General features: G+C 35.1%; 1 protein-coding gene across 4 annotated transcripts in view; it reads right to left on the bottom strand.

The window, feature by feature from the left end:
• Positions 1–3,274: 3,274 nt before the first annotated feature.
• Positions 3,275–14,085, bottom strand: part of LOC140157107 (uncharacterized) — a 262,345-nt gene continuing 251,534 nt past the window's right edge. For 2 of the 4 annotated variants that reach the window (XM_072180178.1, XM_072180180.1), the window contains exons 22-24: positions 13,844–14,024; positions 12,492–12,625; positions 3,275–5,492 (exon numbers count right to left, since the gene is read on the bottom strand). In XM_072180178.1, coding sequence (XP_072036279.1) covers positions 5,324–5,492; positions 12,492–12,625; positions 13,844–14,024 — 484 coding nt within the window. In that variant the 3' untranslated portion in view covers positions 3,275–5,323. Of the gene's footprint in view, positions 5,493–11,705; positions 11,732–12,491; positions 12,626–13,843; positions 14,025–14,085 lie in introns of all 4 variants that reach the window. The other 2 variants (XM_072180179.1, XM_072180177.1) reach the window with 2 other exon arrangements.

Raw genomic sequence — 14,085 nt, 5'->3', positions numbered from 1 at the left:
CCCTTCCCACATAAAACAAATATGTTGCCGCTCCCGGTCATATACATACATAACAATTACTAAATTCACCGCCCATTCCACAAATGCAAAGTGGTCAAGCTTTATTACTAACAATAGAGTAATATAACAAAGAGAAAATTTCTAGCTGAATTCATAACATGATTCAAATTCAACTACTGAACCCGCAGCAGTGAAAATATTACAAGCCTTGATTTAGAAAACATGCAAACACGATAGGCTATTTCTGTTGAAATCCATACACCCCCTATGAAAGACATGACCTTAATCTCTCACACAGGGGGTGTAGATTTCGAATAGAGTCACCCATTCAGGTAAGCCCATATGAAATTCACACTCCCTGTAGGAGATTAAGGTCATGTCTTTCATAGGGGGTGTATGAATTTCAACTGGAATTAAGATAAGACCAAGCAGAAAAGAACCACAGAGAACCAACTTAGAACTCCGATGTGCTACTGTGGTAAATCCACACCATATTGGTTTGTCACACATGATGACCAAAATAGTGTACATCTGCATTTATCAGCAAATGCCCAATATCCAATGGTAATTTGCATCTTGAGTGTTACAAAAGGTTTACACCCGTAGCACTTGTGCATGTTATTGGGACCACACATTATACGCATCACATGGACAAGCACACAATTTATACCGGGTGAATGGCGAAATAATCGGGAGGTGCACTATTTTGTTCACTATGAGTGACAAGCAAACATAGAGGAGTCGGTACTCTTTATATCTAAACTCTTTGGATTAGACCTATAATACCATATCATTACAATTAATGTGAATATTGATAAATACTAAGTAATTAATCCAATTTTAGTGCTGCATGTAGTTGGGTTTTGCAAATTATCATAAGCTTATTGTATGACAGAGCACCCTTTTATACATGATCAACATTTAGAAAAGAGTCATTTGTGATCAAATTCTACACATCCCCAAGGGTTTCATCAATTGAAGAATCAGAATGCAAAATATGATACATACCAAGGCTGCTTTGTGTATGATTTATATTAATATTACATTTTCATGTAAAGAGATGACAATAATAATACACCATTTATTAAGTGCTGTCCAAAAGAACTCTAAGCAGCCATACACTGTTATGGGTAAAATTAACAGTAAAGCCGAAGTCATTCAAACAAGAAGTATGCACCCTAAAATAAAACAGTATTGATCAAATTAACACAAAGCTGCACATGGCTTGTATCTTGTTTTCCACATGAACTTCAAATGTTGCCATTTAACCCCAGAACTACTGCCTTTCCTTAATTGGTTGATTATGTGATATAATCATCTGAGTAACCAATCAAAATAGAACTTATAGATCTCTTGGCACTTTTTTAGCTTAATACTCCTTCAGCCCTACTGGGCATTACTACCATATCTCTGATTGGCTCAATATTATGACATAGCCCTCTCTGTAACCAATCAAAATAGTTCTTAGAGGATGATATTTGGCCGGTACTGCCTATGAGGATAAATATGTTAGAAAAAAATGTTACACATATCAAGATGAATTATTTTACACATTTCATTTTGGCAAGATATATCATTGGAAATAAATAACCAATTTGGAATTAGTAAAGAATTATAAAACAAGTTGTTGAAACTATGATTGATCATATTATTTAAGAAAATATGTAAGGAATTACGTAAGTAAAACAATGGTGCTTGTACATCGACATTGATGATGTTGATACATGATGATTTGTATCAAATATTGAGAACGTCGTCGATGCAGTCTGTCACTTCGTCAAGTCTTTCTCAAACATTGTCTGGTCCTTGTCTTGTCTTGTCACGTGTCTCATAAAAGGATCAAGTCTAGTTCATGCAATTTTAATAATATTGCATAAAGGCCAAACAAGGGTTGGTCTCTCAAACATAACTAAAAGCCTGTTAAAAATTCCCATCGCATAGGATAATGTACTAGTACATGCTAGGATGGCTTTTCAGTGTAAGTCTAATGTAATCCATAGCAGTCTATATTTTATCTTATGGTCACATCAAATTTGAATTATATAAATACTACATAATCTGAATAAGTCATACATTTTTATGGGGTGCAGACTTTGCAAAAAGTGGAATTTTTTTTCTGGCCAATTTGAATGGTTTAACAAAGTAGTCCCTTTGTTAATTTTTATTTATAATTTGGACCATCTTATGCTGGTTTCATGCTTTCTGTCGCTTGCCGCTGAGCGACGTGACGCTTCATCATGCCGCTTGCACTTGTCTACAAGCGGAACGGCATACCGCTGAGCGGCAGTGGCATGACTCTGAAAGCCACTCTTACCGCTCAGCACCAATCCAAAATTGTATTTTGTTCTCATGCATCCATATGAATTTCTTGAGCCATTATTGTCCACCTAACACAGACAGTTAAATAGAACCTAACAGTTTTATGCAGCTATTGATTTTTATCTTGTTTGCACAAGTACTTATATGTTAGTGTAATTTCTATTGTCTTCCCCTACCATGCATGCACACACATTTTGTGCAGATGAAAAACTGCCAAAAAGTTTTAAATTCCATTATTTCCTTATGTTTTATGTGAGCTATTGCCAAGAAAATTACAGAATATTTTTCTGAATACCTGTTGTCTATGATTATGTATTTTATTTATCATTAGAGGTAAAATATCTCAATAAAACAAGCGCTTAAACTGCACCGAAGTCTCTGAAATTGGAGCTACTTTGTGTACAGTTCAATGGAAATTTTTTGGAAGTCGGCAACTCAATATCTGGGTGAAAATGAAACAGAGGTGCTGATTGGAAGTTGGAAAATACGGTAGTAAATTTTAGCCAATCAACACAAAGTTAATATAGAATTGTTCAGCACAAGACAAGGTTATCATCGGACTTTCTGTAATTTTCATAGCTTGTGTGGTTGCGAAGTTATGATGCTTGGTAAACTACGTAGTGTAAATTTAGATGAAAATTCTCAAAATAGCAGTGTGAAATGTCATCATACTGCTCTGTTATACTTTGTTCATCACTCATTTTACGGTTTTAATTTATTTAATAAAAATATGATTTATATATGATAATTTAAAGCAAAATCTAAGCTTTCTAAAGCTGTTTCTGTAAGCTGAATATGTTACTTATAACTCCAGCGCTGATCGTTGGAAGAAAAAATTGCTCATTACGGCCTATCTCTCACTACACAAATGTTGTGCATTCAGCCTTGCAGAGTAACTTGATGCTTATATGAACACAAGAAATCCATATGAGAGCGGCACCGCTCCGAGTTCACTTCCCAGTTCAACTCCCAGCGGTGCTGCCACTGCGGCAAAGCGATGGAGTGATATATCGGCTTGCCGCTGGTCACCGCTAGCGTTTCTGGCGCGGCTGCGCAGTGAAGCAAAATCATCTTTATAGCGGCAAAGGGCAGGAAAGTATGAAACCAGCATTAGGTACATTTTCAACTTTTCCTCCTGAAAAGTGGTCCTATTTGTCAATTTGGTCACAGGTGCTTTTAATGACTTACACCTTCTTGTTCAACTGATTCTAGTCTTGTTAAAGGTTTTGCGTAGTCAGTATTGTCTAATTCTGGTAATGAATCCAGGACTTCAAACAGGTCATTTTAGTGGTCAAGTGCTTGTCACTACCCTCAAATAGTCAAAAATAGCGGATGTTGAGCTCGTGCTCTAAACACCATACCCCCTGGGTCTGCTACTGTCACTCCTAATATGGATCAGATATATTTGTCTAAGTCTTGTCCAAATATGTGATATTCTATTAATTTCATCAACAACAACAAAAAGAAGAAAATGGTAAATTAATGCTCTTATTTACCTATATCGCACTATATTTTAAGTCACAATAAAGTTAATTTGGTCATGTAATTTCGAAGTGGTCTGTCATATTTTTGTTAAAACAAAAATCAGTAATGCTTTTTCTTCACAGTTTCATTTTACGAAGTCTCTCAAAAAACTAAAATTGCTATCGTTTTCATTTCTTCTTTACTTTTTGGCACCATATCAAATTCATTTTAGCTTAGGTTGGAGTTCCTGCATACAACACCTCATAAAACAATTGTTAAGTCATATCACGACAATTGTCCAATGTAAACATAGCACACTTCTGTAATACTATCATGGTATACAAAATTCATTAATAAACCTGTAATTTGTTTATATCAGCTTACATGTCTCATTGTCTTCTATTAAGATTATTTTTGATGCAAATTTTATTAAAATTATCCAAATGCTTTTTGTAAACCCTAATTTGTTACGCAATCCAGCTCGATATTCGATATTCAGCAGCAACATATTATTACTTTTTACTGTAATTTTACAACACAGGAGATGCAGCCTGTTGTCTTATTGCATATAAACATCGTAATTATTCTCAAAATGAAGATTTCCTTAAAGAATAATTAAATTTACTGGTTTTGTACATGTACATCTCCATATTTCAGTTAATGAAATCAAATAGGCCATCCCAGTTGAAATCCATACACCCCCATGAAAGACATGACCTTTATCTTCTACACAGGGAGTGTAAATTTCAAATGTGGTTACCTGAATGGGTCACTTACACCCCCTGTGTGGGAGATTAAGGTCATGTCTTCCATAGGGGGTGTATGGATTTCAACTGGCATAGCCCAATGTCACATAATGTGGACCAGTTTAACATGACAAGTTGCATACTTTGTTCACTCAAATATCAGTCGTATGGTCTCTTTTGGTTCAGCTCTTTAAGTTTAGATAATCTCTGATGTTCTTGCAACTTTTTCACTTGTAATTTAGGTTTCTGCTTTATCTTCCATTAGTTTTTATCAAACGAGATTGAATACAATTGGTTTGTTTCATGCTTGGATCAACCATCACTTGTCAAAAGTATACTGCAAATTGGCAGCCATTTTGTTTCTTAAACCATGTTACTTCTTCCTGGCAACCTCTGCAACTGGTGATATTTTGAGGCATGTGTTTGAGTCGACTATTACTTGTCAATAGCAAATTGCAAATCAGCCAATTGGCAGCCATTTTGTTTCTTAAACCATGCTCCTTCTTCATGGCAACCAAGTCGTGTGTTTGAATTGCAAATCAGCCAATTGGCAGCCATTTTGTTTCTTAAACCATGATCCTTCTTCATGGCAACCAAGTCATGTGCTTGAATCAACCATGGCTTGTTTTTTTTTCAAACTTCTTGCTTGACTGAAAGGAACACATGCGCACCACTTCATCATGGCAACATCTGCAACTGGTCCTGGTGTTACCTGCCATGCTTTGTACATCACAAAGTTTGCTTTGTCTTCACACAAGTCTTCATAAAATGTCCATGTAGCATTGCAAATATCCTCAGTATTTGTTATCTATTTCATTATCTAAATCAGTCCTATAAGTGTAGGTGCTACCTAGGCCTGGACTGAAGTCTAATTTACCGGGCTGCATAGGTTGTGATGAGTTGACTTTTACCAGCAAGCCTTCTCCTGGGCTGTGACTATCCACGGTAGAGAGATAGGAATGACTGCATGAAAAATAGATAAAAAAATATACAGTGAGTCAACATCTACATAAACAGGAATTATGTGTGCATAAATATATATGCAAATAACTTGACACAAGCACCTAAACTTAGCATGTATCGTGCTAATTACCAAATTTTACACCAATTGAAGATTGGGTTAATGGAACTATGAAAATTAGATAATGAATATGCATAAGTAGGCAAATAATGCATAAAATAATAGAGCACCATAACTCCAAAGTGCCAGAACTCAAATTACCAAGTTTCATACCATACTTGCAATCTGCATAGTGTCAGGTCATTATCTAATGAAATCATAAACCAGACATGCAAAGTATGCAACAGTATACAGCACCAGAACTCATCATGTACTTTTACCCTATAACTTGAAATTCATCTGGCATTGCATTTAAGTGTAAAAAAGGATAATTTTTCTGTCCCCCCTCCCCCACAATGATGACCAACTGTATATACGACCATCCAAGCAGCATTCATATACAGTAAGCCAAAAAATTAAGGTACCAGGTTATGTTCACCCCTGTATATCCTAAATAAAGACAAATATGTCAAAATTAAACATGTTAAAGCAAACAGTCAATACCTGTACTATTTAGCTCTGATTTAAGACCTTATTTGTTGAAATTGGTTGAGAATTAAAGAAACGGTGATTTAAAAACCAAATGAAGAAACAAAATCAAAAGTTGCACTTTTGTGTTCTAATCAATGAAAGCATAATGCTGGTTTTAACGTGCTAATCAATGGAAACACAGCGCTAGTTCGCTTCTTCATGAACGCTTTGTGTACATAGGGCATATAATGCAGCAAACTGCAACTTTTAAATTGGTATCTTCCTTAAGTTTTGGGATCGCCGTGTCTTTATTTCTTGAACAATTTCAATGAGTGAGGTCTTAAATTCGAGCTAAAAGATGCAGCTATTGGCTGCTGGTTACAATTATGGCATATTTGTCTTTATTTAGGATATACAGCAGGTGAACATAACTGGTACCTTAATTTTTTGGCTTACTGTACATGGTATCACATACACACATCAATGTTGTATGGGCCAACAATACAATGTGACCAACAAATACATGGTTGAGAATGAAAATGTTGATAAATTGCAATACGCGGATTCAGGGTTTCTCTGGCGGAAGTCAACTTGTGCCGAAATTCCTCCCCACAATGCAATAAGCGTAACAATAGATACAGTTCGGAGGTTAATCCATCTCATTTGTTATGCAATACGCATATTGCATTGTGGGAAGGAATTTCGGCACAAATTGACCTCCGCTAGAGAAACCCTGAATCCACGTATTAAAGAACAAGCTTTTATCATAACACATTGTGTGAAATGCTTTTCACATTCTATATTAGTTATAGCTGATGAAATATAAGATAATATAGCTCAAAATATTATCAATGAAAAACCTATTATAAAAATATTAATAAGCATAATTATGACAAGTTTGAAATGAATGTAGATTTAAATATAAAAAAATAGTATTGATACAAATAGTACATCCATAATGTGTTCTCAAAATAATAAATATAAAACTATCTTAACTTAAGTCCCAATTTCATGCATGTGGTAATCATATAAGTTTTTCAGGTGGAACATGCAATACATCCAAGGCTGCCATGTGTATTTTTTGCCTTTTTATTTTAATTAATGTAATGCGATACTTTGTAATGGATAAGAAGGGAAAGGTAAGAATCAGTTGTACAGCTGAATGTAAGCTTTATTTTAAGGTGGTATTGGATGCATTTTCTAGAAATTAGAAAATGCTTTGAGCATGTTTTAAACAGATTAATTGATTTGGGTAAAGTACACTGATCAATATGCCTTTTGTTTGGAGCAAATCGGACATACGGTTTCCATTATACATCAATTTATATTTTCTTTGTATCCTATTGTTTTTGTCAATAATCAATGTAGTTAATGAGCTAAAATGACTGCAAAGGCTCATGAATATGTAATTTTAGCCAATATTCTGCTAAAATCAATGCATAAATGTTCAGGGTACTTTTATTTTACATAATTTTGCCCTGAAACTTGGTCAAAGTGTTTCTAATATGTCCTAATGTATTATATAGTGAAGCCGCCCTCTAATTTGCATATTTGCATAATTAATGAGCTAATTTGCATAAATGCTAATTAATTATGCAAATATGCAAATTAGGGGGCGGCTTCACTATATAATACATTAGGACATATTAGAAACACTTTGACCAAGTTTCAGGGCAAAAGTATGCAAAATAAAAGTACCCTGAACATTTATGCATGGATTTATTCGCAAAATATTGGCAAAAATTATATGTTAATGAGCTTCTCCAGTCATTTTAGCTCATTAACTTTATTGATTATTGATAAAAACAATAAGATACAAAGAAAATATAAATTGATATATTTTGAAAACCGTACGTCCGATTGACTCCAAACAAAAGGCATCTTGATCAGTGTACTTTGCTCTACTCAATTAATCTGTTTAAAACATGTTTAGAGCACTTTTATAATGCCTCCATAACCACCTTAATTGGTTACACAGATTAATATATCGCATAATTAACCAATCAGAAATGTTGTAAGAAATGCAGAAGTTCTCAGAGGGTTAACACAAGGCAGCACATGGAACATGTCACTAATATAGTGCCTGAACTCTTCAATTCAAAATACCATAATTCTCCTTGCATGCAGAAATGACATAGGTGCAGGAAAACTTAACTTGGGCTAATTCATAATACGTACCACGTAACATGCTGTATTTTAAAATTCAGAGAGAATTCTTGAGATTTACGGATGGTAAGAAAGTTACTTCTTGATTCATCAAGGTTTGATTTTCAGGTACAAGTGTGTGCATTTTAAGTGTTGTGAATGTGGTGTTAAGTAAGTAATTTCAAAGGCAATAATTGAATTGAATAAAAACGGTAATAATAAGACAAAAACTGCCCTTTCCAAAAGTCACAAAGTAGGCCTATGCTTGTTATTACTGCAAGGCATATTGGGACAAGGAATGGAACTGGCCATTTCACAACTGACTGTGCTGAACTCTGCACCAAGGGGATTTGCATGGCTGAATGATCAAGAATTGATACACATCACAGTAAATGTTCACTTGGTGAGGGTTTTAAGGTTAAATGCAATTGATTTTCAAGGCTTGGTTCCAGAGGGGCGTAAGTTAATAATGGAAACAGCCATGCAGAAAAGAATGAACTCACGCTGCATAATAGTGTATCAATCTGAACTAGGGCCACGGACAAACCAAGGGTCGTGAGTCATCCTATATGTTGCAGGGATAGGGAAGGCGACCATGATAGGACCATATGGGCTGATGGGGGGGTGATTGTGGGCAGCCGCTTTCGCAATTTTCCTTTGGATTTTCTAAATTTTCAATTTTAAAATTATCCTGGATGATATCTGTCGTGAAATGCAATGCTTCTATAGGCTATAATAGGCCTAGTATGCTTATTTATACCCTGATTATGCAATATATAGGCCTACAACAATAACTACTACAACAAAACCAACAACCAATATTTTGTTAATCTAATTTGTAAAAATATATTCATAGGCCGCGCCTATTAGACTAGTATAGCCTAAAAATTCCTGAATTATATAATGGAAAAAAAACGGGCAAAAACAATCAATCGCTGCAGTCAGAAAGAAAGAAACGATCAAGAAAAAAAGAACAAAGTGAGAGAAAAATAAAATAAAATAGATGAAATGGACCACATAGGGACTCGAACACGTACTCAAAGTTTTCCAGCTCAAAACTATAGTATTATAGAGTCGAGCGTGACTTCGGCGCGCTAACCGATTGAGCTACTGAGTGACCTGTGAAATCGATTGATCTCAAACTGACTATTATGGAAGAGTGCATACCAGGCTCTTATGATAAACAATCTCATCACCGCTGTAAATGTCGGAGGTATCGATGGCGAAAAACCTCGATTTTTACAAAAGTAGCTTAAATTTGGAGCGAAATTCAAATGGGAAAGGAATCGACATACTTTTGAGAAATAATGTAGGCAGTTAGAAATCAAAATTAACGTTCCACAATCCAGATATCGATAATGTAACATAACAGTGTTTTGTGGTACAAGATTCTCAAAAATTGTTCCCAAAAACGGGCTAATAAAATTTAATCGGTACTGTATTTTGTTCTTCCCCATGGCAACATTATTTCTTTGGTCGATTGTAGTACAATACAATAAAGGAGAAAACAATTACTCGGCGTGGTTTTATACGGAGCGAATATTTGAAAAAAACTGCATGGAACGTGTTTTTGATCTTGTGAACATGGTGCGTAAAAATGATTTAAACGAAGGATTTTCAAACGGATTCTAAAAATTTGTATAAACACACAAAAATAATGTTAAGATACATCCATGCACCAACATTTGACTCACTGCGATATTTGATTGCTGAGAAAACGCGTTTTAGAGTACAACTTTATACGCCTTTTATATCGCTTTTTATACGCTTCTTCGTGTAACCTTAAACTGCACTCAACAACATGGGTTTTTCCATTAGTAACAAGCCATGAATCAACTTTTGTGACAAGCATAAGCCTACTTTGTGACTTTTGAAAAGGGCCAATTTTTGCCTTCAATTTAGGCTCATTCAGTCCTGAAGTCATGGAAATCTCTCATTTTCACAAAACACTTGGTAAACAGTCATATAATTAGTTCAAGAATAATGGTACAAAACGAAACCTTACAAAAAAATTATGTTATGACTAAATGACAATTTTATAGTCAGTAGTATGTCCTTTGTGAATGAAGATAGAATTGAATACTGAGAACAGCATATTATGTTCCTATTCACAAAGGATATATTTTAAACAAAGAACAGCAACTCAACAGTTGGAACGTTTTGAAACTCCCAACTTATGACTTATAGATATAGATCTATTTACTTTGTTTGGCTGTTATATTATTATTATTATTATTATTATTATTATTATTATTATTATTATTATTATTATTATTATTATTGTTAGTATTATTATTATTACTATTGCTATCTAAAATGGATCATTATTCCTTATAATAATTAATTGTAATATTGTAGTTGTGTCATCTCATTATAAAAAACTTGATTGTATTTTGTATTATTAAGATATATAATGTGAATAAATTTGAATTGTGTGGATTTAACATGTGTACATCCATATCAAAACGATGCACTTGTCGGCTGCTACATGTGTCTCATTTCACCTAATAACTAGAAATAAATACCAGACTCATGTCAAGTGGAAGTCACTTCAAATCATCCCCAGGTCACATGGTTTAGGAATATGTTCTCTATATTCCTAAATCAAGTGACTTCGGTATGATTTGAGGTGACCTCCACTTGAGATGAGTCTGATATTTATTCCTAGCTATTATGTAAAATGAGATACATGTAGCAGCCGACAAGTGCATCGTTTTGATATGGATGTACACATATACTTCAAAATTGACAAAATATCTGTGCAATCATGTGCTACAAAAAGTTTCAAGTATTGCAATATTATATGATGAAATAATACACATTATTTACACCACATGCAGGAGAGGGGTGACTCCACTGAATAAACCATTATCAATTAACACACCACTCTTCAATGCATGCAGATAGGGCAATGGCATAACTAGACTTTAATAGAGGTGAACCAGGGGTGGCAATTAAGGCAATATTAAGGGGGTACTTACACCCCCTAATGGAAGACATGACCTTAATCCTCCACACAGGGAGTATGAATTTCAAATGGGGTTACTTAAATGAGTAACTGTATTTGAAATGTATACACCCATTGTATGGGAGATTAGATCATGTGATAGTGTACAAGAAAACTATAAAGAAGGTCTTAAGGGGGTACTACACCCCTGGCCAATTTTGTGCCTATTTTTGCATATTTTTCTCAAAAATTATAGCGCATAACTGTTGTCTGTGTTGAAAAAAAGAATTTCAGTGCAGTAGTTGTAGTCCTTGCCCCTAAATATACATATCTTACTGGTCACCAATGCACTAAAATTTGTGAGAAAAATGCAAAAATAGGTACAAAATTGGGCAGGGATTTCATGTGGAATAGCCGATTTGATGGGCCCTGGGAAAGGAGTATGTCTTGTAAGGGAGGACTCTTGTCCCACTCCTGTCACCAATTACACCATTGCTTATTAGGGGGAGGTATTGATGGGCACTTCATTGAAATTTTGGCATGCAAGACTTACCAACGGGGTGATCACTCGCCCAATTTCTATCATGAAGATGCATTCAAAAGAAATGAACATTGGATATTTAAAGCAAAGTCTTGTTGATTTGATTTACTTGGGGAATATTATGGGATACCTGATCAATCAACACTTCTCAAGACCAATAACATGCACTTCAAACCCTACTGTTGTATATATGAACTTTCAGGATAAAAACGGGTTGAATATTTTGAACAAGAAATACATGATTTGAAAAAGGGGCGAAATGAAAAAAAGCCACTCAGGGGTCGATGTCACTAACAGTTGTGACGCATTGTAGGTCCTCTAATTCAAATCATAAATCCAATTTTAAGACTTACCATATATCCTTGAATAGTCCCTCCCTGGGTGTTGCATTTTCCAAAAGGGGGTGTTTATTAGAGATCATTTTTAGAATGATATATTAAATTCCCTTTTCAATCATTAAGTAAGCTTACAACTCAAGCTGAAATGATGAACTTAGGAACGATTACTTCCGGTTCATTTCCAAGTTTTCGATCAGACTTTCGCCAAAAATAGCGATCGTGTGTGCACCTTGGTAATAAGCTTACTTGACAAGATAGCATGGAAATATCAGCATTTTTGAAACATCTTGGTTAAAATAAAACGGTTGGGGCATTTTACAGAAGGGGTGACTATTCGAGGATATATTGTATGATGAGTTACAAGACTTGTGCTTAATTGTCAAGTGAAATTGACCCCAAAATTTGACAATGTCTTCATTATCTGATCTATGTGGATGATTGACAAAATTTACACACTCACCTAATACTGTTTCCTAATCCACTGCTTGGTGAGGTTTTAGCCATAGGGAATGTTAAACTACTCACAGGACTACTGTGACTTGGGAAGCCATTTGTGACAGGACTCAATCCAAATGATGCTGCTTTACTGATTTCCTGTTAGAGAGAGAAAAATAATCACATTGTTAATTCATTTTGTATTATTTACCTGTGGCAGAGATCCACCATCTTGCTATCAACCAAGGTTCCAGGGGCGTAGCAAGCGGGGGGACAGGGTGGACGAAGTCCATGGGCCCGAGAGTTCAGGGGCCCCAAGCAAAAGAGAACATGAAATAAGCGCGGCTTAAGGCGATGCTAAAAGGCAGGGCCGAATTTACCCGGGCCCGGCCAAAATTTGGAGGCCCCAAACTCACCGTGAGGAAGGCAAAAGAGGCCAAGTTTGGTTTATAAATTGGGGGCCTACTATAAGATCGACAGTGGTGGTAGAAATTCCAGATAAGCATGGATAAGCAAGATAAGCATATTAAATATACAAAATTTCAGACCATTTTAGCCCAATTTTAGGTAAATTCTGCTATGTGAAGGGTTAGAATTATATGCTAAATCGCAAAAATTTTACAATTTTACCACATTTTGGTCCAAAACATGGTGAGGAACATGCACAGGCCCAATTGTAAATCTAGCCCTGCTAAAAGGGCCCCCGAGGCTCTTGCTACGCCCCTGCAAGGTTCTCCTTGCAAAGACACTCCCTAAAGTTTCTGCTTGTTTTTCAGGCCTTTCTTGCTTGCATTAACGCAATGATGCTTTGGCAACTTCTTTTACAACGTAAATATGTGACTAGTCACATCAAAAGGTGGAGAACTTTGCGGCAATCTGCTTTTCAAGATGAAGAAATTGTGTATGAAAAGGGGTTTTTTTTCACTTGTAAAATCTGAATACCTTGATCAATTTTGACAAGTGATACCTCAAAAATAAAACTGAAAAAATTTTTTTACACTTATTAGGCAAAAAAAAAAAAGGTTCGTCTCAAAGCTTGCGCGCGCGTTTGTAAAATACCACGATTTGACAAAAAACAAATGCGGAAATTTTTTTTATAGTTTTTCCAGAAAAATCGGTGAAAATCAGACTTTTTTTCTCAAAATACCATGAAAAAAAGTCGGGAATAAAAAAAAAAAAAAAATCGCATTTCGCATTTGTTTTTAAATTTCTCATGAGCTTTGAGAGAAACCTTTTTTTTTGGGCCTTATAGAAACAATGTATTTTTGTTCTTCTTTACGATTTTGAGTGCAAAAAACATTGTGTTGAGTGCCAAAAACATGAAAATTAATGTTGTGCAAAACATGTCGATATTACAGTATTAAAAGCATCACTAACCTCTTTTTGTTTTTCTAGTCTGTATTCTCTGATAAGTTTTTCTAGTGCTACTCTCTGTCTTGATAAAACATCTATTCTATCTTGCAATGCTCCATTCTCTCTTTCAAGGAATTTGGCCCTGTACTCGACTGTTGATAAATTACGGTTGAGATCTTGTACTGTTTCTTCTGAGTCACTGTGTCTGGGGAATATTAACAAAGATAATTGACATAATTATTAGTAATTTCATATCAGCTTTTTAT

Source organism: Amphiura filiformis, chromosome 7 (genome assembly GCF_039555335.1).
Source record: "Amphiura filiformis chromosome 7, Afil_fr2py, whole genome shotgun sequence".
NCBI lineage: Eukaryota > Metazoa > Echinodermata > Ophiuroidea > Amphilepidida > Amphiuridae > Amphiura > Amphiura filiformis.
Note: the sequence above shows the minus strand (reverse complement) of the source record. Positions and strands in the feature narration are given on the sequence as shown.